Below are 22651 nucleotides of genomic sequence, written 5' to 3' on the forward strand. Positions count from 1 at the left end.
GTATTTTTATTTTTCAAATTTAAAAAAACAGCTGTAAAAATGTTTCGTTGGGAAACAAATTTCAGAAATCGACTCAAAAAGAATGCAAGTACTTGAACAGTCTAATAACTTATAAATGTTCCAAAACATCAAAGATCCATCTACTCAAAAAGGCACCAAGCCCAGCCAGTTTTAAGGTTTTCTACCTAATGTTCCAGAAACAGTGTCCTAACTCATACAATGAGGGTAGCGTAATCTTGGTAAAAAACAGAGCCAGATTATTAGCTCCCCAAATTCAGCAGTGTATTAAACCGCATCATCTTGCTTAAGGTTTATAAAAAGAGTGCATTCATGATTCATCAGGAAAGCAATTTATAAAGTACAGTAAAAAAAAATCAAACGAGAAAAGTCTTCATATTTATAGCGTAAAGCTTAAGGTTCAGCTGACAAAAAATAGTAAAATTTATTATGTATTTTTTTCAAATCCTTGCAAACTAGGAGTAAAACAGAATTTCTAAATATTAGTAGAATGAAGAACATTTACCTTAGTCAAAAACAACTCAGAATGTCCACTATCAAGTTCTAGTCAACAGAATAAAATTTAAATGTTCCAAAGGAGAAAGTAAATGTCAATAGTCACGGATTATACAACTGTCTACTTAGAAATTTCAAGGAGGTCCCCAGACAAATTCAGATATAAGACCGACCAACACTCGGGTCGCCCGGAACTCCAGCCCCACTCCGAGGCCGGGGCTTGAGGGGATGCGCATGCGCGCGCCCTGCGCAGGCGCGCAGGACGCAGTGAAGGACGATGGCGAGCCAGCGCTTCCCTACGCCGTTCCACGGGCACGTGGGCCGCGGCGCCTTCAGCAACGTGTACGAGCCCGCGGAGGACACGTTTCTGCTTCTGGACGCGCTCGAGGCAGCAGCTGCCGAGCTGGCGGGGTGCGAGGAGGGGAGGGGCTCTGACGGGAAAGGGCTGAGGCGTTCTGAAGAAGTGCGGTGGCGGAGGGCCGGGACGGTGACTATCACCGCCTTGAGCCGGAGGAGGCGGGTTCCACTTGCAGATGATTGACTGCCAGGACGCCGTAATTGAGAATTTTCCTGTACTTACGAGGAATGAGTGTGCCGGGGACACATCTTTGCCAGGGGCTGCTCTGTCTCATGAGCTCCCTGACTGCTTACCATGCAAAGGCGTCTCTTTTCCTGTCACCTGTTAATATGAAGAACACCTGTCCCTGAGAGATGCGATAGTATAACACGTTTGGAAACAAAATATTCCGGAGACGTTGCTTATTAATTTTTAAAGTATTAAATATTAAAATTGCGTGGTATTATTTGATTTACTCAGCACATAGCACCCTTAACAAACATGAAAGAAAGTTGTGTTACTGGAGTGGGGAAATATTTTAAAACCCACTGGATAGCATACTCTAGCACCAGCCAGTTCTCACATGTGGCTACAGAGCACTTGAAATGTGGCTAGTGCTACCGAGGAACTGAATTTTTCATTTAATTGTTACAAAATAGTTACATGTAGCTAGCAGACAATAGTCTACCCTAGCACTTTATTTAAATGGATTTGTTGAAGTGATCGCCATCAATTTTAAATTAATAGCAGAAAGAATGAATACTGACATTGTGAATTTTAAATGTAAGGAATTTGGGTTGTTAGATTTGTTTGAAGATGAGGTGAACTGGGTTTTCTCAGGATGGAACAAACAGCTGTCAGATTTCAAAGATCTATATTGTATTTATTTATCCCTCTTAAACTTGGTCATATTTTTCCACGTATAAAATGCCCCAGCTCTTATTAAACTCGTCTTTCATTGTAGATGATGGAACTTTTGGATTTACTGGAGTATAGAGTGGAACAGTACTGTTTTATAACTTGTCTTTTCTCAAGATAGCCCAGAAAGATTTACAAGCACAAATTGCATTGCAAAGTATGCTGTAAAAGGAGCTGATTTTGTTATAAAGTCTTGGGTTATTTCTAGTTTGGAATTCTAATTATTTATGAGACCATGATAGTTATTTTCAAAGAGAAGCCACCTGGTGAGATTCACAGATCTTACTACCACCTAATAAAGACTTGTCAGTTGTGTAGACTGGTTCCAAAAGTTTAAAACCTCTGGAGCTTGTCACTGGATAGTTGTTTTGGGAGTTTAGTGCTAAAAATTTCCCTAAATGCCATCAAGCTGATCTTTGTGATAGTTTATGCTTTTGATGCATGTGTAACATTATAGAGGCCTGGCACTGTGGTTTATGACTGTAGTCCTAACTACTTGGGAGGCTGAGGCAGGAGATCACTTGAGCCCAGGAGTTAAAGGCTGCGGTGAGCTATGGTGGCACCACTGCACTCTAGCCTAGGTGACAGAGCAAGAGCACAGATCTAAAAAAGAAACAACTTCCAAGATTATAGGCAAGAAAATAAATTTAATGGAAAGATAAAGTATGGTAGAATGAAGATTTTATAGTTAACAGCATTCTTGGATGGCTAACATTAGAAGATCAGATACTATTTTCTGAATTAGCTTATAGCTGTACAGAAAAGGAATTTTTGTCCTGCTCTAAGTCTATTACTGGGGGACCTTTTAATTCTCTAGGATATACTGATGTCTCTATGAATGTTAGGTGTTAAAAATGATAGAGGAAACTTTTATCAAAAATAAGTTTAGTAATAATACAAAGCTTATCATTTTAGGAAATACTAAGCTAGGAGCTCCTTGTACGAAGGAATGATGTCTTTCACATTAAGATTTCCAACCCTGGATTAACATTTTTCCATACTTTTTAATGTAATGGTTTGTCGAAATTAACTGAAAGCCATGTTTGGTAACATATAACTTTTGTGGACTTAAAATATATTACATACCCAAAATATTAGTAATTTTGAGTTATGCAATATTAAATATGAAGTGGTTGTCAGAAATTACAAATTTCTATTTTCATACATTTGCAGGTTAGTGATGATGCTAGAGAAATATACATGCTAGAAATAAAGCTAGCATGAGAGTTTTCTGTGAAGAGTATTTTGATTCTACTGTACTGATATTTATTTTGTTTTTTTTTTAGAGTGGAAATATGCCTAGAAGTAGGGGCAGGGTCTGGTGTAGTGTCTGCGTTCCTAGCCTCTATGATAGGTCCTCAGGCTTTGTACATGTAAGTATATCATATTCATCTAGATCTTCCACTGACAGGTTAACCATGATTAATGAATAATTTTTAAATAGACAGTATGTATCTTATAGTATTTAAGCATAGCAAAAACTCAGATTACAAACTATGCTTCCCTAAAAATTATTCATGTTCAAACTGCTCCATCATACTGCATAATTGTAAAAGCAGCATAATTTTAGATAATCTCTAAATTTGATTTATTTCTTAGGTAAATAATTTGATATAAGAAATTTAAAGTTGCTTAAATTTATAGAAAATTGGAGAATATAGAAAAGTATAAAGAAGAAAATTAAAATCACCTATAAATTTTACCATACATGGTCCAACGTGTTTCCTTCTATTTTTTTTTCATTTCCTGTGTTTTTTTTGTTTTTTTTTTTTTTTTTTTTTTTGAGACAAAGTCTCACTCTGTCGCCTATCATAGAGTGCAGTGGCGTGATCTTGGCTCACTGCAACCTCAGCCTCCTGGGTTCTTGCCATTCTCCTGCCTCAGCCTCCTGAGTAGCTGGGACTACAGTCACCCGCCACCACGCCCAGCTAATTTTCTTTTTGTATTTTTAGTAGAGATGGGGTTTCACCATGTTAGGCAGGTTGGTCTTGATCTCCTGACCTGGTGATCCGCCTGCCTCGGCCTCCCAAAGTGCTGGGATTACAGGCGTGAGCCACCACGCCCGGCCCATTTCCTGTGTTTTTAATTTAATTTTGTCTCATAAACATTTTCCTATCAAAAATTCCCTTTAAATTTCATTTTTGGTGGCTGCATAGTACTCCTTCGTTGGGTGTATCATAATTTCATAAATTCCTTCAGATGTGTGTGCATGTATGTGTATTCTACTCTTGGACATTGTATAACAGTCTTTTTCATCAGTAGAACAAATCCTTGTTCTCTTCCTCTTTGCCATTATTGAATACATTCTAATTTTTTTTTCTAAATCTGTTCTGTGTAGAATTAATGGAACATTCCTTGAAATTACTCAGAAACAGATTTGCCTTATGGACATAGGATAGTTTCCTTTCATTTCTGTTTAAAGGTGCACTGATATCAACCCTGAGGCAGCAGCTTGTACCCTAGAGACAGCACGCTGTAACAAAGTCCACGTTCAACCAGTTATTACAGATTTGGTAAGTTAATCTTTGTCCAATAATAATTTTCTTTTCAAATAAGGTTAAGATGTTTTAGGTCAAAGAAACTTTGGTAAGTAATTGACTTTTGACCCACTAAGCAGTATACTCTATACAAAGTACATTCTTTGTTGATGTAATCCATCTTTTCCACAATTCAAAAGGAATTTATATTAACTTCTATAGATCAGGCCTCTTTCAGTCAGAAGTTATAGTGAACCCTGTTCAAACTGGCTTAAATTTAAAAAGTTAGTCCACATGCAAAGGCTCACGCCTTTAGTCCCAGTACTCTGGGATGCCAAGGCAGGATGATTGCTTAAGCCCAGGAGTTCCAGACCAGCTTGTACGATATAGTGAGACCTCATCTCTACAAAAAATAAAAATTAAAAAAAAAATAGCTGGATGTGGTTGTGCACACCTGTGGTGCCAGCTACTTGGGAGGCTGAGGTGGGAGGATTGCTTGACCCTGGGAGGTTGAGGCTGCCTTGAGCCATGATTGTGCCACTGCACTCCAGCCTGGGGAACAGAACAAGGCCCTGTCTCAAAAAAAACAACAACAAAAAAACAAAACAAAAATTTGATGGCTTCAGCACAGCTACTTCCAGGAACTCTAAGAACGTTATAGACATCTTTTTCTTATCTCTGAACTTCTCTCTGGTGGCTCTATTCCTAGGCAGTCTTTCCCTTCATGGTAACAGGATGTTTGCATATCTGTATCTTATTTCTCAACACCTTCCCGAGGAAAGAGGCCCTTTCTATTCAGTTACTGTAGAAGAGGCCCCAGAATGAGTATTATCTGGGATCAACTTGGGTTATGTGCCTATCTGTTAACCTTTTGCTGTGGTCAAAGGAGATTTGAATATGGAGATGATTGGCTTCAACCTGGCTCATAGTCCCATCCCAGGAGCTGGGTTGGGATAAACCCTACTCAGGCCACTTAGATAAAGAATGATGGGAGGTAGAGCTTCCCTAACAAAAGTCAAGGAAGTTAAATCAGAAGAAAGGGGCAGTGGGTCCTCAGTAGGTAAAAACAACAAGTGACAACTGCACAACCATTGTTTTAAGAAGTTAACAGCACACATTTTCAAGTGGCAGTTTTAAATTTGTGGGTTTTTAATTTATGTATGTGAAATACCTTTTTATAGGCAAAAATAATAATAGCATGCACCAGGTGGACATATGAAATACAAAATACTTCTGTGCTCCTTAACCTACACTGTTCTTGCACTGATGAGCATAGGTAGCTTTCCTGTTTTTTTTTTTTTTAATTTGTAAATGATTTTGTAGCTTAGAAGGAATTAAGCCAAAGAGATAAGAAATTATTTTCATATTATTAGAAGTTGTTACTGCTAATAAAAGCTAGGGTATCAAGAAAGGTACTCCGGTAATTTGCATGCGATCAATGTGGTGATTTTTTTTTTGTATTTAAAAAATTTCTTTTTTTCTTTCTCTTTTTTCTTTTTTTTTTTTTTTGAGAGAGAGTCTTACTCTGTCGCCCAGGCTGGAGTGTAGTGGTGCGGTCTTGGCTCACTGCAAACTCCGCCTCCTGGGTTCAAGCAATTATCCTGCCTCAGCCTCCCGAGTAGCTGGGATTACAGGCACCCACCACTGCACCTGGCTAGTTTTTTATATTTTTAGTAGAGACTGGGTTTCATGATGCTGGCCATGGGTTGGCCAGGCTGGTCTTGAACTCCTGAGCTCAGGTGATCCGCCTGCCTCGGCCTCCCAAAATGCTGGGATAACAGGCATGAGCCACCATGCCTGACCTAAAAATTTCTTTAATGTTTCCATAATTAGTGTTAAGTAAGTGTTTTTGATAGAATGGTGAAACACCAGAGATAGAGAAACTATAGAACAGTATCCAGTAAATGATGGTACAGATATGGGAAAAATTGTGAAAATGTTAGCAAATATAGTTGTAAACTTACATCCAAGTCTATACAGATTATACAGAATTAGAGTTTGCTTTCTTATTTCATTTTCTAAAAGTGAACCCAGAATATAAATATATGTGCTATTGAGGAGTACAGGCTTTTTAATATTCATTCTGATAGTTTAATTTCCTTATTTTTATTTAATAGCCTATATTATTTTTCTGAACAAAAACGTAAAAATACTTAACTTCATTTCTCTCTACAAGTGCAGGCCCTAACACGTTATTTTCCCAAAAACATGGAAGATTATTTTTAAAGATTGATTTGTCAATTATTTAATTCAGAGTTTAATGTAAAATTCTCACTCTTGTTGAATACATTTAGGTCAAAGGCTTGCTACCAAGATTGAAGGAAAAAGTTGATCTTCTGGTGTTCAATCCCCCCTATGTAGTGACTCCACCTGAAGAGGTAAAAACATACAACAAAATTTAATTATTAATATTTTCAATTATTTTGTTTGTAAATTCAAATGAATGTCACCCTATGACATCAATCAGCTGCTGCTATCACAGACTACTCTGATTTTACTCCTAATTGTCAGTAATTAAGTCCTATTAATAGACCTAGGAAAGGAACCTTAAATGATGGAAATACAAACTGTGACACATATCTGTCACTAAAAATCACATTCGTATCAGGCCACGGTGTTTATATTCATATATTCGAATATACACGTACATATATATTACATATATCCTTTATCATGAATAAAAAAATTGCAAAACAAAATGTTTTGACCTGCTGGTCGCAGTGGCCCACGCCTGTAATCCCAGCACTTTGGGAGGCCGAGGCGGCAGATTACTGGGGTCAAAGGTTCAAGACCAGCCTGGCCAACATGGTGAAACCCCGTCTCTACTAAAAATACAAAAATTAGCCGGGCCTGGTGGCACACACCTGTAATCCCAGCTATTTGGGAGACTGTCGCAGGAGAATTGCTTGAGCCTGGAAGACGGAGGTTGCAATGAGCCGAGATCAGCCAGTGCACTCCAGCCTGGCTGACAGTAAGACTGTCTCAAAAAAAAAAAAAAAAATTTTTTTAACCAATCTTAAATTCACATAGGAATTCCTTCTGAAAGTTTCTGGTTTCCTCCTTTCACAAGTATTTCCAAAAAGTGAAAGAGTGCAACCAATTCTCATTTCAGATAGGGAAAACAAATAATCTTGAAGTATATTATTTTTTAAAATCTCGGTAACGAAGAGGTAAATTGCGTTAACCTTTTCCCAGGAATGGTCAAAGTTTAATAATGGGCTAAGACTAGCTTTCCTTTAATTATTATTCTTTTTTATTCTTTGATAATTATTCTCTGGCAAGGCTAGTAAACATTATATTCACCTCAACACCAAGATGGGAAGGATCCATTTGGCTGCCATTGCTACTAATGGCAGTTAAACAGCAAAAAAGCTATTGCTGTGCTGACATATGAACTCATATGACAGAGAAGTCAGAAGGTGAACAGCCATTGAGGGAAACGCAGCTTCTTAAAGCTCTTTAGGAAAGCACTATCCAACTAGTGGGAAGACTAATCAATGAAAAGGAGATTCTGGGAACATGGTGATCTGAATGGGTTCCCTTTCTTCATTTTTCTAGCCCCAAGCCACATGCTTCTGAGCCTTACAGCTGCTGGGACATATACATGATTGAGTGCAGGCAATACTTTGGGCTTTTTTGCTTTCCCAATGGAAAGAAAACCTGTTGTATTCTCATGAGCTGGGCAATTAGCTAGAAAGCAGGATAAAATACACAACAAAGATGTCTTGGAGCTTAAAAATACGTTTTACACAGTAAAACATCAGGTGAATTAAAAGAGAATGTGGTCACTGTCAAGACCTGAATCAGTGGTCTGGAAACCCAATGAAAAAAAGATTTCAGTGCACAGAGCATAAAGATACGGAGAAGAATTCACAAAGGTAAAAGAGAAGAGACTCAGAGATTAGATCCAGGAAACATAATATACAAATAAAAGGAGTTTGTATTTATAATAAGCTGTGGGTATACTTACTGATATATCCAGAAACATGAAGTAAGATGTTGGTATGTGCCAACAGCACAAATGGGGAGTATAACCCGGGAGAAAAGTAGAGAGAATGCTAGGAAAAGGAAGTCTCCAGGAGGAAAGTCTTAAAAACAGAGGAAATGATACATATCCTAATATGATTAACTTTGTGGAAAATTGTGTTGAGAAGCTTATGATAGGTGTGGCAATGATTAGAGTCAAAAAAATTAAGCAAATGGACATAGTGAATGCTCATCAATAGCCAACTAAGATGTGATACTTTTCTTCCAGGAAATATTATATAGCCCTTAAAAGAATGAATTAGAAGTAGAGAGGGGGTTTCACCATGTTGGCCAGGCTGGTCTTGAACTCCTGACTTCCGGTAATCTGCCTGCCTTGGCCTCTCAAAATCCTGGGATTACAAGCATGAACCACCACACCCGGCCTCGATTCACTTATAAATTTTATGTGGAGTCCTAAAAACAGGATTTTGAAACATTGAAGATGATCTGGCCATGATCTTTAATCTTCAGAATCCTTGTTGATGTCATCAGCATTGACAAGATGGCAGAGAATTTCCGTCTGATCTGTGACACCAAGGGTCACTTTGCTGTACATCATATTACACCTGAGGAGGCCAAGTACAAGTTGTACAAAGTGGCAAAAATCTTTGTGGGCACAAAAGGGATCCCTCATCTGGTGACTCATGATGTTTGCAACATCTGCTACCATGATCCCCTCATCAAGGTGAATGACACCATTCAGATTGATTTGGAGACTGGCAAGATTACTGATTTCAACAAATTTGATACTGGTCACCTGTGTATGGTGACTGGAGGTGCTAACCTGGGTAGAAATTGGTGTGATCCCCAACCCTGGATCTTTTGATGTGGTTCACCTGAAAGATGCCAATGGCAACAGATTTGCCACTCGACTTTCCAACATTTTTCTTATTGGCAAGAACAACAAACTGTGGATTTCTCTTCCCTGAGGAAAGGGTATCCACCTCACCATTGCTGAAGAAAGAGACAAGAGACTGGCGGCCAAACAGAGCAGTGGGCGAAGTGGTCCCTGGGTGACACGTTAGATTTTTGTATATAATTAAAAATAATGTGGCATGTTTAATAGCAAAAAAAAAAAAAAAAAAAAAAAAAAAAAAAGAATTAGAACTATATCAAATGATATGAAGAGATTTTCATAAGGTATTGTTGAATGAGAAAAGCAAGATGTAAGTAAGCGTATAGAATATATCCAGTCTTTGTAAAACATGGCAAAAAAGAAAAACCTGTGTGTGTAGAAGATAGGCAAAGGCAGACAAACAAAACAGTAAAATCAAAAAGTGTGGCTTTTTATTTCTTTTTCTTCAAGCTCTGTTCGACCTGCTTTTTAAAAGCAGGAATGTGAACATTTCTCTTCTTCATAAAGGTATATGTGCATAAGGTTATAGCTATAAAGCAATTATTTTTAATGAGGAAATATATGCTATATTAAATGAATGACTAGCAAACATTATTGTGTAAAAATAATTTAAACTAAAATATGGACAAAGGGCTCAAAAGGAAATAGGAAGAAAATAGTTGTGTTAGGGTGAAAGTAACTTCTGAGGGACATCTTCAAAACATTCTTTAATCTTAAAAATAATGTACAATAGAGGGGCGGAGCAAGATGGCCGAATAGGAACAGCTCCAGTCTCCAGCTCCCAGCGCGAGCGACACAGAAGACAGGAACGCAGCTCATCGACAGTGACGGATCAAAGCTGGACGGAGAATGACTTTGATGAGATGAGAGAAGAAGGCTTCAGACCATCAAACTTCTCAGAGCTAAAGGAGGAATTACGTACCCAGCACAAAGAAACTAAAAGTCTTGAAAAAAGAGTAGAAGAATTGATAACCAGAATAATTAATGCAGAGAAGGCCATAAACGAACTGACAGAGATGAAAACCATGACACAAGAAATACGTGACAAATGCACCAGCTTCAGTTACCGACTCGATCAACTGGAAGAAAGAATATCAGCGATTGAGGATCAAATGAATGAAATGAAGCGAGAAGAGGAGTCTAAAGAAAAAAGTAGAAAAAGAAATCAACAAAGCCTGCAAGAAGTATGGGATTATGTAAAAAGACCAAATCTACGTCTGACTGGGGTGCATGAAAGTGAGGGGGAAAATGGAACCAAGTTGGAAAACACTCTTCAGGATATCATCCAGGAGAACTTCCCCAACCTAGTAGGGCAGGCCAACATTCAAATTCAGGAAATACAGAGAACGCCACAAAGATACTCCTCGAGAAGAGCAACTCCAAGACACATAATTGCCAGATTCACCAAAGTTGAAATGAAGGAAAAAATCTTAAGGGCAGCCAGAGAGAAAGGTCGGGTTACTCACAAAGGGAAGCCCATCAGACTAACAGCAGTCTCTCGGCAAAAACTCTACAAGCCAGAAGAGAGTGGGGGCCAGTATTCAACATTCTTAAAGAAAAGAATTTTAAACCCAGAATTTCATATCCAGCCAAACTAAGTTTCATAAGTGAAGGAGAAATAAAATCCTTTACAGATAAGCAAATGCTTAGAGATTTTGTCACCACCAGGCCTGCCTTACAAGAGACCCTGAAGGAAGCCCTAAACATGGAAAGGAACAACCGGTACCAGCCATTGCAAAAACACGCCAAAATGTAAAGACCATCGAGGCTAGGAAGAAACGGCATCAACTAACAAGCAAAATACCCAGTTAATAACGTAATGGCAGGATCAAGTTCACACATAACAATATTAACCTTAAATGTAAATGGACTAAATGCTCCAATTAAAAGACACAGACTGGCAAATTGGATAACGAGTCAAGACCCATCAGTCTGCTGTATTCAGGAGGCCCATCTCACATGCAGAGACATACATAGGCTCAAAATAAAGAGATGGAGGAAGGTCTACCAAGCAAATGGAGAACACAAAAAAGCAGGGGTTGCAATCCTAGTCTCTGATAAAACAGACTTTAAACCATCAAAGATCAAAAGAGACAAAGAAGGCCATTACATAATGGTAAAGGGATCAATTCAACAGGAAGAGCTAACTATCCTAAATATATATGCACCCAATACAGGAGCACCCAGATTCATAAAGCAAGTCCTTAGAGACTTACAAAGAGACTTAGACTCCCATACAATAATATTGGGAGACTTGAACACCCTACTGTCAACATTAGACAGATCAACGAGACAGAAAGTTAACAAGGATATATAGGAATTGAACTCATCTCTGCGCAAGCAGACCTAATAGACATCTATAGAACTCTCCACCCCAAATCAACAGAATATACATTCTTCTCAGCACCACATCACACTTATTCCAAAACTGACCACATAATTGGAAGTAAAGCACTTCTCAGCAAATGTACAAAAACAGAAATTATAACAAACTGTCTCTCAGACCACAGTGCAATCAAACTAGAACTGAGGACTAAGAAACTCAATCAAAACTGCTGAACTACATGGAAACTGAACAACCTGCTCCTGAATGACTACTGGGTACATAACGAAATGAAGGCAGAAATAAAGATGTTCTTTGAAACCAATGAGAACAAAGATACAACATACCAGAATCTCTGGGACACATTTAAAGCAGTGTGTAGAGGGAAATTTATAGCACTAAATGCCCACAAGAGAAAGCAGGAAAGATCTAAAATTGGCACTCTAACATCACAATTAAAAGAACTAGAGAAGCAAGAGCAAACACATTCAGAAGCTAGCAGAAGGCAAGAAATAACTAAGATCAGAGCAGAACTGAAGGAGATAGAGACGCAAAAAGCCCTCCAAAAAATCAATGAATCCAGGAGTTGGTTTTTTGAAAAGATCAACAAAATTGATCGACCGCTAGCAAGACTAATAAGAAAAGAGAGAAGAATCAAATAGACGCAATAAAAAATGATAAAGGGGATATCACCACCGACCCCACAGAAATACAAACTACCATCAGAGAATACTATAAACACCTCTACGCAAATAAACTAGAAAATCTAGAAGAAATGGATAATTTCCTGGACACGTACACTCTCCCAAGACTAAACCAGGAAGAAGCTGAATCCCTGAATAGACCAATAGCAGGCTCTGAAATTAAGGCAATAATTAATAGCCTACCAACCAAAAAAAGTCCAGGACCAGATGAATTCACAGCTGATTTCTACCAGAGGTACAAGGAGGAGCTGGTACCATTCCTTCTGAAACTATTCCAATCAATAGAAAAAGAGGGAATCCTCCCTAACTCATTTTATGAGGCCAACATCATCCTGATACCAAAGCCTGGCAGAGACACAACAAAAAAAGAGAATTTTAGACCAATCTCCCTGATGAACATCGATGCAAAAATCCTCAATAAAATACTGGCAAACCGGATCCAGCAGCACATCAAAAAGCTTATCCACCATGATCAAGTGGGCTTCATCCCTGGGATGCAAGGCTGGTTCAACATACGCAAATCAATAAATGTAATCCAGCATATAAACAGAACCAAAGACAAAAACCACATGATTATCTCAATAGATGCAGAAAAGGCCTTTGACAAAATTCAACAGCCCTTCATGCTAAAAATGCTCAATAAATTCGGTATTGATGGAACGTATCTCAAAATAATAAGAGCTATTTATGACAAACCCACAGCCAATATCATACTGAATGGGCAAAAACTGGAAAAATTCCCTTTGAAAACTGGCACAAGACAGAGATGCCTTCTCTCACCACTCCTATTCAACATAGTGTTGGAAGTTCTGGCTAGGGCAATCAGGCAAGAGAAAGAAATCAAGGGTATTCAGTTAGGAAAAGAAGAAGTCAAATTGTCCCTGTTTGCAGATGACATGATTGTATATTTAGAAAACCCCATTGTCTCAGCCCAAAATATCCTTAAGCTGATAAGAAACTTCAGCAAAGTCTCAGGATACAAAATTAATGTGCAAAAATCACAAGCATTCTTACACACCAGTAACAAACAGAGAGCCAAATCAGGAATGAACTTCCATTCACAATTGCTTCAAAGAGAATAAAATACCTAGGAATCCAACTTACAAGGGATGTAAAGGACCTCTTCAAGGAGAACTACAAACCACTGCTCAGTGAAATAAAAGAGGACACAAACAAATGGAAGAACATACCATGCTCATGGATAGGAAGAATCAATATCGTGAAAATGGCCATACTGCCCAAGGTCATTTATAGATTCAATGCCATCCCCATCAAGCTACCAATGAGTTTCTTCACCGAATTGGAAAAAACTGCTTTAAAGTTCATATGGAACCAAAAAAGAGCCCGCATTGCCAAGACAATCCTAAGTCAAAAGAACAAAGCTGGAGGCATCACGCTACCTGACTTCAAACTATACTACAAGGCGACAGTAACCAAAACAGCATGGTACTGGTACCAAAACAGAGATATAGACCAATGGAACAGAACAGAGTCCTCAGAAATAATACCACACATCTACAGCCATCTGATCTTTGACAAACCTGAGAGAAACAAGAAATGGGGAAAGGATTCCCTATTTAATAAATGGTGCTGGGAAAATTGGCTAGCCATAAGTAGAAAGCTGAAACTGGATCCTTTCCTTACTCCTTATACGAAAATTAATTCCAGATGGATTAGAGACTTAAATGTTAGACCTAACACCATAAAAACCCTAGAAGAAAACCTAGGTAATACCATTCAGGACATATGCATGGGCAAGGACTTCATGTCTAAAACACCAAAAGCAATGGCAGCAAAAGCCAAAATTGACAAATGGGATCTAATTAAACTAAAGAGCTTCTGCACAGCAAAAGAAACTACCATCAGAGTGAACAGGCAACCTACAGAACGGGAGAAAATTTTTGCAATCTACTCATCTGACAAAGGGCTAATATCCAGAACCTACAAAGAACTCAAAGAAATTTACAAGAAAAAAACAACCCCATCAAAAAGTGGGGAAAGGATATGAACTGACATTTCTCAAAAGAAGACATTCATACAGCCAACAGACACATGAAAAAATGCTCATCATCACTCGCCATCAGAGAAATGCAAATCAAAACCACAATGAGATACCATCTCACACCAGTTAGAATGGCAATCATTAAAAAATCAGGAAACAACAGGTGCTGGTGAGGATGTGGAGAAATAGGAACACTTTTACACTGTTGGTGGGATTGTAAACTAGTTCAACCATTATGGAAAACAGTATGGCGATTCCTCAAGGATCTAGAAATAGAAGTACCATATGACCCAGGCATCCCATTACTGGGTATATACCCAAAGGATTACAAATCATGCTGCTATAAAGACACATGCACACGTATGTTTATTGCGGCACTATTCACAATAGCAAAGACTTGGAATCAACCCAAATGTCCATCAGTGACAGACTGGATTAAGAAAATGTGGCACATATACACCATGGAATACTATGCAGCCATAAAAAAGGATGAGTTTGAGTCCTTTGTAGGGACATGGATGCAGCTGGAAACCATCATTCTCAGCAAACTATCACAAGAACAGAAAACCAAACACCGCATGTTCTCACTCATAGGTGGGAACTGAACAATGAGATCACTTGGACTCGGGAAGGGGAACATCACACACCGGGGCCTATCACGGGGAGGGGGGAGGGGGGAGGGATTGCATTGGGAGTTATACCTGATGTAAATGATGAGTTGATGGGTGCTGACTAGTTGATGGGTGCTGATGAGTTGATGGGTGCAGCACACCAACATGGCACAAGTATAGATACGTAACAAACCTGCATGTTATGCACATGTACCCTAGAACTTAAAGTATAATAATAAAAAAAAAAAGTACAGTAGAGCAGTCTTGGTGGCTCGTGCCTATAACTCCAGCACTTTGGGAGGCTGACCTGGGAGGATCACGTGAGGCCAGAAGTTCTTGACCATCCTGGGCAACATAGTGACAGCCCCCTTTCTACAAAAAATTTAGAAAATTGGCCAGGCGCAGTGGTTCACACCTGTAATCCCAGCAGTTTGGGAGGCCGAGGCGGGGGAATCACGAGGTCAGGAGATTGAGACCATCCTGGCTAACACAGTGAAACCCCGTCTCTACTAAAAATACAAAAAATTAGCCGGACATGGTGGTGGGCACCTGTCTTCCTAGCTACTCGGGAGGCTGAGGCAGGAGAATGGCCTAAACCCCAGAGGCAGAGCTTGCAGTGAGCTGAGATTGAGCCACTGCACTCCCGCGTGGGTGATAGTGCGAGACTCCGTCTCAAAAAAAAAAAAAAAAAATTTAACCAGGCATGGTTGTTTGTGCCTATAGTCCTAGATACTTGGGAAGCTGAAGTGGGAGGATCACTTGAGCACAGGAGGTGGAAACTGCAGTGAGTCATGATTACATGACTGCACTCCAGTCTAGGTGACAGAGGGAGACCCTGTCTCAAAAAAAAAAAAAAAAAAAAAAAAAGTGTAAAAAGGAAACAATATACAATGATAAGGATCTAAAGATTTTTTAATACTATGTAAGCTCTCAGGTGTATTGTTTCTAAAATACAGATTGTTAGAGGAAACATGTTTCAGTATGTCTTTATATAATATATAATAAATGGATTCCTTAGAAAAGGTCTATGTGTTTTACACTTTAATCTACAAGAGGTCCAGATGCACTGGGACATTTTGAAACTTTGTTTCTGTACAGTAGGTATCTTATAATACAAGCTCCTCCTCCTAGCTTCTTTCTATATTAAGTATAAAAGCTACCCACGTCTCTCAATTTAAGCATTGTACTAATAGTAATAACTTATTAAGCCCTTGATATATGCAGAGCAGTGTTCTCAAAACTTTAAATATACTTCCTCATTTACTCCTAACAGTGGATAAAATTTTTTTTATTATTACAAAAACATTATTTATCCAGTTATTTTTCTAATTGTACATATGGAACTATTCTTTTCCTAATTTTACAGATAAAGGAGGAAAGTAATTCACAAACAAGATTACTAATTTACCCAAGGTTACACACTAGAAAATGATGAAACTTAGATTCAACTTTACTGCTCCTTCGTCAGCAGTAAAATGCAAAATATATACTTGTTTGGTGATAATACTTCGCAAAAAGATTCGGTTTGTGATCTAAATCAAACTTGAGTTAAAACATTCTTTCTAATTGTTCACAGGTAGGAAGTCACGGAATAGAGGCAGCTTGGGCTGGTGGCAGAAATGGTCGGGAAGTCATGGACAGGTTTTTTCCCCTGGTTCCAGATCTCCTTTCACCAAGAGGATTATTCTATTTAGTTACCATTAAAGAAAACAACCCAGGTAATACAAACCAATTTATTGTTTAAGCATTTATGTTGCTGAAATCAAAATTAATAATGTAAAATGCTGTAATTTATAAGATAACCTGGCATGTTAATGAATCACTTAAAACAATCACTGACAATAGCTAATAAAGGCATAAATTCATGTTGAAAGAGAAAAGAGGTTTTCAGGGGTAAATTTTTCTTATTTTAAAAAGTGTTATCTTCTCTTTTCCCCATTTATAACCTAATATTCAAGTACAAAAATCTCTAATGTTTTCTTCTAACACCTCACCCTCAGTATTATGAATTTTCTGTCTACCCTCTAGTCTTCATGTCCTTGACAATTGTGCTATACTCTTTAGTTCGTCTGGAGTTTTATCATGAAAGTTATTTTATTGTATAGATTTTTATATCTTTGTTTTCAGATTGCTTTATAACTAAATTGAACATAATCTTTCTTCTCTTTTTCTGTACACTTTTGATTTTCAGCTTATACTAAAAATCCTCAGTCCTTCAAATCACATGATTGTTAGTTTTCTCTTGCTTTGCTTTGCTTTCCTTTCCTTTCTTTTCCTTTCCTTTCCTTCTTTCTTTCTCTCTCTTTTCTCTTCTTCTTTTTTTCCTTCCTTCCATCCGTCTTTCTTTCCTCTTCCTTCCTTCTCTCTCTCTCTTTCTCCTTCCCTCTCTTCTTCCCTCCTTCCTTCCTCCCTTCCTTCCCTTCTCTTCCCTTCCCTTCCTTTCTTTTCTCTTTCTCTTTCCCCTCCTTCCGTCCGTCCGTCCTTCTTTCTTTCTTTCTTTCTTTTCTTTCCTTCCTTCCTTCCTTCCTTCCTTTCTTTCTTTCTTTCTGTATCTCTCTCTTTCTCTTTCCTTCCTTCCCTTTTCTTCTTTCTTTTTTCTCTTTTCTCTTCTTTTTTCCTTCTGTCCATATTTCTTTCCTTTTCTTTCTTTCTTTTCTTTCTTTCTTCTTTCTTTCTTTCTTTCTTTCCTTCCTTCCTTCCTTCCTTCCTTCCTTCTCACTCTTTCTCTTTCTCTTTCTCTTTTCTCTTCTCTTATTTTTTCCTCCCTTTGTCTGTCTTTCTCTCTTTCTCTTTCCTTCCTTCCTTTCTTTTCTCCTTCCTTCCTTCCTTCCTTCCTTCCTTCCTTCCTTCCTTCCTTCCTTCCTTCCTTTCTTTCTTTCTTTCTTTCTCTCTCTCTTTCTCTTCTCTTCTTTTTTTCCTTCCTTCCGTCCATCCTTCCTTCTCTCTCTCTTTTCTTTTCCTTACCTTTCCTTTTCTTTTTTTTTCTTTCTTTCTTCTCCATTTTCTTAGTTCAGTCTTCTTAGTTTTATTTATTTATAAGGAAGGTTTTCTTTTCTCAATATGCCTGAAAGAAATAAGCTACTTCTTTCACTCTCACTGTGCAATGTCACTATTCAGTTTGTCCCACACCTTCATTGGCTCTTGTCATCCAAAGAGAAAGACATAGGGCAGAGATTGGAGCCAAGCAACTAAAAAACTGGTCACTTGCTATAATAACAAGGACAGTTAATGTTTCTGCTGAGCCTAAAGTAGGCTGTGACTGCAAAGGAAGCCATTCATTCTGATTAGAATCACCAGCAACATTTTGAAAATACAAAGTGCTCCTATTTAGCTGAAGACCAAGTTCAATTTAATAGACATTTATTTGATATACATTGTTTTGTATATCAAATAAATTGATGAATATAATTTATAAATCATCTGTGTTTAACTTATTAAATTGCTTATTGATCATGCACACTACCAAATGGCTTAATGGATTTTACCTTTTGATTTTTATTTTAGAAGAAATTTTGAAAACAATGAAGACAAAAGGTCTGCAAGGAACCACTGCACTTTCCAGACAGGCAGGCCAAGAAACTCTTTCAGTCCTCAAGTTCACCAAGTCCTAGCATACAATGTGTGCCCAGAGCTACTGGAAACTGAATGCATTTAGCATATCTTGAAACTGAAGTCATTCATTAGGTAACAAGGAATTTTATCAGAAATTTGTCATTAAAAACATGTAGGAAGGTGGAACATTCCCTTCCAGTCAGGCCTATATAATTATTTGCAAAAGTACAAGTAAATATGTATATTATATTTATAATTTGCATTTTAAATATAAAAGTTATGTATGAAATATTTATTTCACCATTATTTGGTAAGGCAATGGAATTTATCTGGCAAATGTCTTTTTTTCATACCAGTCCATAAAGGCAGTTTGCTTTCAAATGGCAGGGCCGGCGACACACCTTCATTGTTGTATCTCTGGTGTATATCAGCTCTCCAACTCCATGTCATAATTCGGTTCATGGGGCTCTTGATTACCTTTCCCTTCCACAAAATATTACACTAATTCATTATATTGATGACATTATGCTGATTTGACCTAGTGAGCAAGAAGTAGAAACTACACTAGACTTAGTGGAAAGACATTTGCATCAAAGGGTAGGAAATAAATATGACTGCATTTCAAGGATCTTCTACCTTAGTGAAATTGGTAGGGATACAGTGACATGGGGCATGTTGGGATATTTCTTCTAAGGTGAAGGATAAGTACTTGCATCTTGCTGCTCTTACAACCCAGAAAGAGGCACAATACTTAGTGGGCCTCTTTGGGTTTTGGAGGCAACATTTTCCAATTTCATTATGTTACTTCAGCCCATTTACCAATTGACTCAAAAAGCTGCTAGTTTTGAGTAGGGCCCAGAACAAGAAGAGTCTCTGTAACAGGTCTAGGCTGCTGTTAAAGCTGCTCTGCCACTTAGGTCTTATGATCCAGCAGATCCAGTGGTGTTTAAGTGGCAGTGGCAGATAGGGATGCTGTTTGAAGCTTCTGGCAGGTCCCTGTAGGTGAATCTTGGTTTAGGATTTTAGAGCAAAGTCCTACCATTACCAACAAATAGCTAGTCTCTTTTTGAGAAACAGCTCTTGGCCTGCTACTGGGCCTTAGTACTTCTTGAGCCATGAAGTTACCATGCAACCTGAGCTGCCCGTCATGAACTGGATGTTATCTGAGCCACCAACGCACAAAGTTGGATATGCCCAGCAACACTCCGTCATCAGATGGAAATGGTATACACGTGATTGGGCCTGAGCAGGCCCTGAAGGCACAAGGAAGTTACATGAAGAAGTAGGCCAAATTTCCCTAGTCCCCACTTCTGCTACCTGCCTTCTCTCTTCCAGCCTGCATCTGTGGCTTCATGGGGGCTTCCCTATGACCAGCTGACAGAGAAAGAGAAGACTTAGGCCTGGTTTACAGAGGCTTCTATATGATATGCAGGTACCACCCAAAAGTGGACAGCTGCAGCACTCAGCTGACCTCTGGGCTACCTTGAAGGACAGTGGTGAAGGGAAATCCTCCCAGTGGAAAGAACTTTGAGCAGTCCCCCTTGTTGACTTTGCTTAGAAGGCAAAATGGGCAGATATTCAATTATATGCCAATTTGTAGGCTGTGGCCAGTGGTTTGGCAGGATGGTCAGGGAGTTCAACATAACTGGAAAATTGGTGACAAAGAAATTTGGAGATGAAGTATATGGATAGACACTGAATGGGCAAAAAGGGCAAAGATATTTGTGCCCCATTTGAATGCTCACCAAAGGGTTAGCAAAGAAGGATTTTAATAAAGTAGACAAGATAACCTGTTCTATGGATACTAGTAGACCTCTTTCTCCAGCCACCCTTGTCATCACCCAATTGTTTCATGAACAAAGTAGCCATGGTAACAAGAATAGAGGTTATGCATGGGCTCAGCAACGTGGACTTCTACTTACCAAGGCTGACCTGGCCAAAGCTATCTCTGAGTGCCCAGTCTGCCAGCAGCAGAGACCAACACTGAGCCCCTGATATGACACCATTTCCCAGAGTCAGCAGTCAGCTGCCTAGTGGCAGGTTAATTGCATTGATCCACCTCCATCGTTGAAGGGATAGTGTTTTGTCCTTACTGAAACACTAGATCTTACTCTGGATACAGATTCGATTTCCCTTCACGCAGTGCTTCTACTAAAACTACCATCGTGGACTTACAGAATCTCTCATCTATGACCGTGGTATTCCACACAGCCTTACAAGGAACTCAGTTCACAGCAAAAGTGTGGCAGTGGGCCCATGCTCATGGAATTTTCTTACAATGTTCCCTACTAGCCTGAATCAACTGGTTACATAGAGCAGTGGAATGGTATTTTGAAGACAGTAATAGCACCAGCTATACAGCAGTGCCTTGTAGGGCTGGGACAAGGTTCTGTGGAAGGCTGTCTACTCTCTGAGTCAGCATCCAGTATATGGTGCATTTCTCTTATGACTGGGATTCACAGGTCCAGGAATCAAGGGATCAAAATAGGAGGGACACTGTTCGCTATTAGCCCTAGTGACCCACTAGCAAAATTTTTGCTTCCCGTTGCCATGACTTATGCTCTGCTGGCATAGAGGTCTTACATAGGGTGGCATGTTTTCCATTGAGAGGTACAATCATGATTTAATTGAACTGGAAGTTTAAGACTGCTACTCAGCCACTTCGGGCTTCTCATGCCTCTAACTCAATAGACAAATGAGTTACAGTGCTGGCTGGGTGATTGCTCCCGACTACCATGTAGAAACTGGACTACCCCCAAATGGTGGTAAGGAAAAGTATGTTGGGAATACGTGAGATTCCTTAGGGCTTCTCTTAGTGTTACCATGCCCTGTGATTAAGGTCAGTGGAAAACTACAACTTAATTCAGACAGGACCACTAATGACCCAGACCTTTCAGGAATAAAGGTTTGGGTCACCACCAGGTAAGTACCATGACCAGATGAAGTGCTTGCTGAAGGCAAAGGGAATACAGAGTAAGTGGTGGAAGAAATACTGGCTTTGATCATATGACCAGTTACAGAAACATAGACTGTGATTGTCATAAGTATGTCCTCCATATTTTGCTATGACTCCATTTTGTGTGTGTGTAGCTTTCTTTCTTCTCATTTCCTTATTCTGTAACATAAGATGCATTGATTTTATTATAGTGATTTATTATAGATGCATTGTTTAAATATAGTATTTAAATATTATTAATTTTTTAAACTGGCTCCAATGTTCAACCTTGATTAATTTTACATCATGCTATTTAAGTTATGGGATATCAAGGAGAGAGTAAACATCACATGAAGACTTTACTTCCTCTTCTGGGAAATGGGTTAGTGTGTTTCTGGTAGAATGCTCGATTGTTAATCGTGTTAGATGGAATTATGACCTTGCTGTTGTCTTTATGTGGCAGTTAAGTATGGTTTAAGGAGATGCGTATGGGTGCCAAGCTGACAAGGGTAAACTTGCAATGGTTAATTTTATATGTCAACTTGAATAGGCCATAGGGTCCCAGATATCTGTTTAAACATTATTCTGGAGTGTCTTAAGTGTGTTTACAGAGGAGATTCGCATTTGAATTGGGGAATTCAGTAAAGGAGATGGCCATCCCCAAGGTGGGTGGACATCATCCAATTTGTTGAGGGTGTAAGTAAAAGGCCGAGGAAGGAAGAATCACCCCCCCTTTTTTTTCCTGCCTCATTGTTTGAGCTGTGACATCTCATCTTCTCCTGTCCTCAGATGGATTTACATCACCAACTCCCCTGGTTCTCACGCCTTTGGACTCAGACTGAATTATACCACAGGCCTTCCTGAGTCTCCAGCTTATAGATGACAGATCATGGGACCTCTTAGCCTCCATAATCATGTAAGCCATTTTCTTGTAGTGTTGGTAAAACATATATTAGACCAATCTATAAAACAAATAGCTATGAAAGAAAAGGGAGACGGGCACATGCCTAGGCAAATACGGAAGGGTGCCTGAAGAACGTCCGACTTGCCCAGGTCATTATGCACAGATGGCTTGCCTGAACATGCCCACTGTGAAAAATTCCATTTCTAAATACATGTGCAGTAAGGAAAATAAATCAATGTAGCTTAGACCAAGCGCCTGTACATGGGGTGGAGCCACGCGGAGTTTGCGCCTTATGCAGGGGAGAAGCCATGCCCCTTCAGCTCGTGTGTGGTGGCCTGGCATTCAATTTGTGAGGTGGAAAACCTGCATGAAAGACCCCTCCTTTTGTGGAGAGCTTTCCTTTCGCTTAATAAATTCTGTCCTCCTTGCCTTTCAGTGTATACGTGTGCCTTATTTTTTCTGGTTGTGTGATAATCCAAATTTAACTGAATTA

The 22651-nt window shown here is 39.0% G+C and overlaps 1 protein-coding gene across 3 annotated transcripts; it reads left to right on the forward strand.

Annotated features, from left to right (window-relative positions):
* The first annotated feature begins 762 nt into the window (after positions 1–762).
* On the forward strand, positions 763–22588 carry N6AMT1 (N-6 adenine-specific DNA methyltransferase 1). 3 transcript variants are annotated; one of them, XR_002725867.1, is made up of 7 exons: positions 763–924; positions 3055–3141; positions 4191–4281; positions 6540–6623; positions 16344–16485; positions 18272–18451; positions 22044–22588. XR_002725867.1 is itself a non-coding variant. In XM_023190069.2 (6 exons), the coding sequence occupies exons 1-6, from the start codon at positions 791–793 to the stop codon at positions 18376–18378; spliced, it is 645 nt and encodes a 214-aa protein (XP_023045837.1). In that variant the 5' UTR covers positions 767–790; the 3' UTR covers positions 18379–22588. The 3 variants fall into 3 exon arrangements, 2 of the variants coding, with proteins under 2 accessions (XP_023045837.1, XP_023045851.1); XM_023190069.2 differs by having other exon boundaries at positions 767–924; positions 18272–22588; XM_023190083.1 differs by lacking the exon at positions 3055–3141 and having other exon boundaries at positions 780–924; positions 18272–22588.
* Positions 22589–22651: the final 63 nt, after the last annotated feature.

The sequence above is a fragment of the Piliocolobus tephrosceles genome, chromosome 19 (assembly GCF_002776525.5).
Source record: "Piliocolobus tephrosceles isolate RC106 chromosome 19, ASM277652v3, whole genome shotgun sequence".
Lineage (NCBI taxonomy): Eukaryota > Metazoa > Chordata > Mammalia > Primates > Cercopithecidae > Piliocolobus > Piliocolobus tephrosceles.

What these genes read in the sequence shown, in the direction of transcription:
- N6AMT1 (XM_023190069.2), top strand. Translation starts at nt 791, where the DNA reads ATGGCGAGCCAGCGCTTCCCTACGCCGTTCCACGGGCACGTGGGCCGC. An exon ending in AACCAGTTATTACAGATTTG is followed by an intron (nt 4,282 to 6,539) that starts GTAAGTTAATCT and finishes GAATACATTTAG; the next exon opens with GTCAAAGGCTTGCTACCAAG. An exon ending in CATTAAAGAAAACAACCCAG is followed by an intron (nt 16,486 to 18,271) that starts GTAATACAAACC and finishes TTTTTATTTTAG; the next exon opens with AAGAAATTTTGAAAACAATG.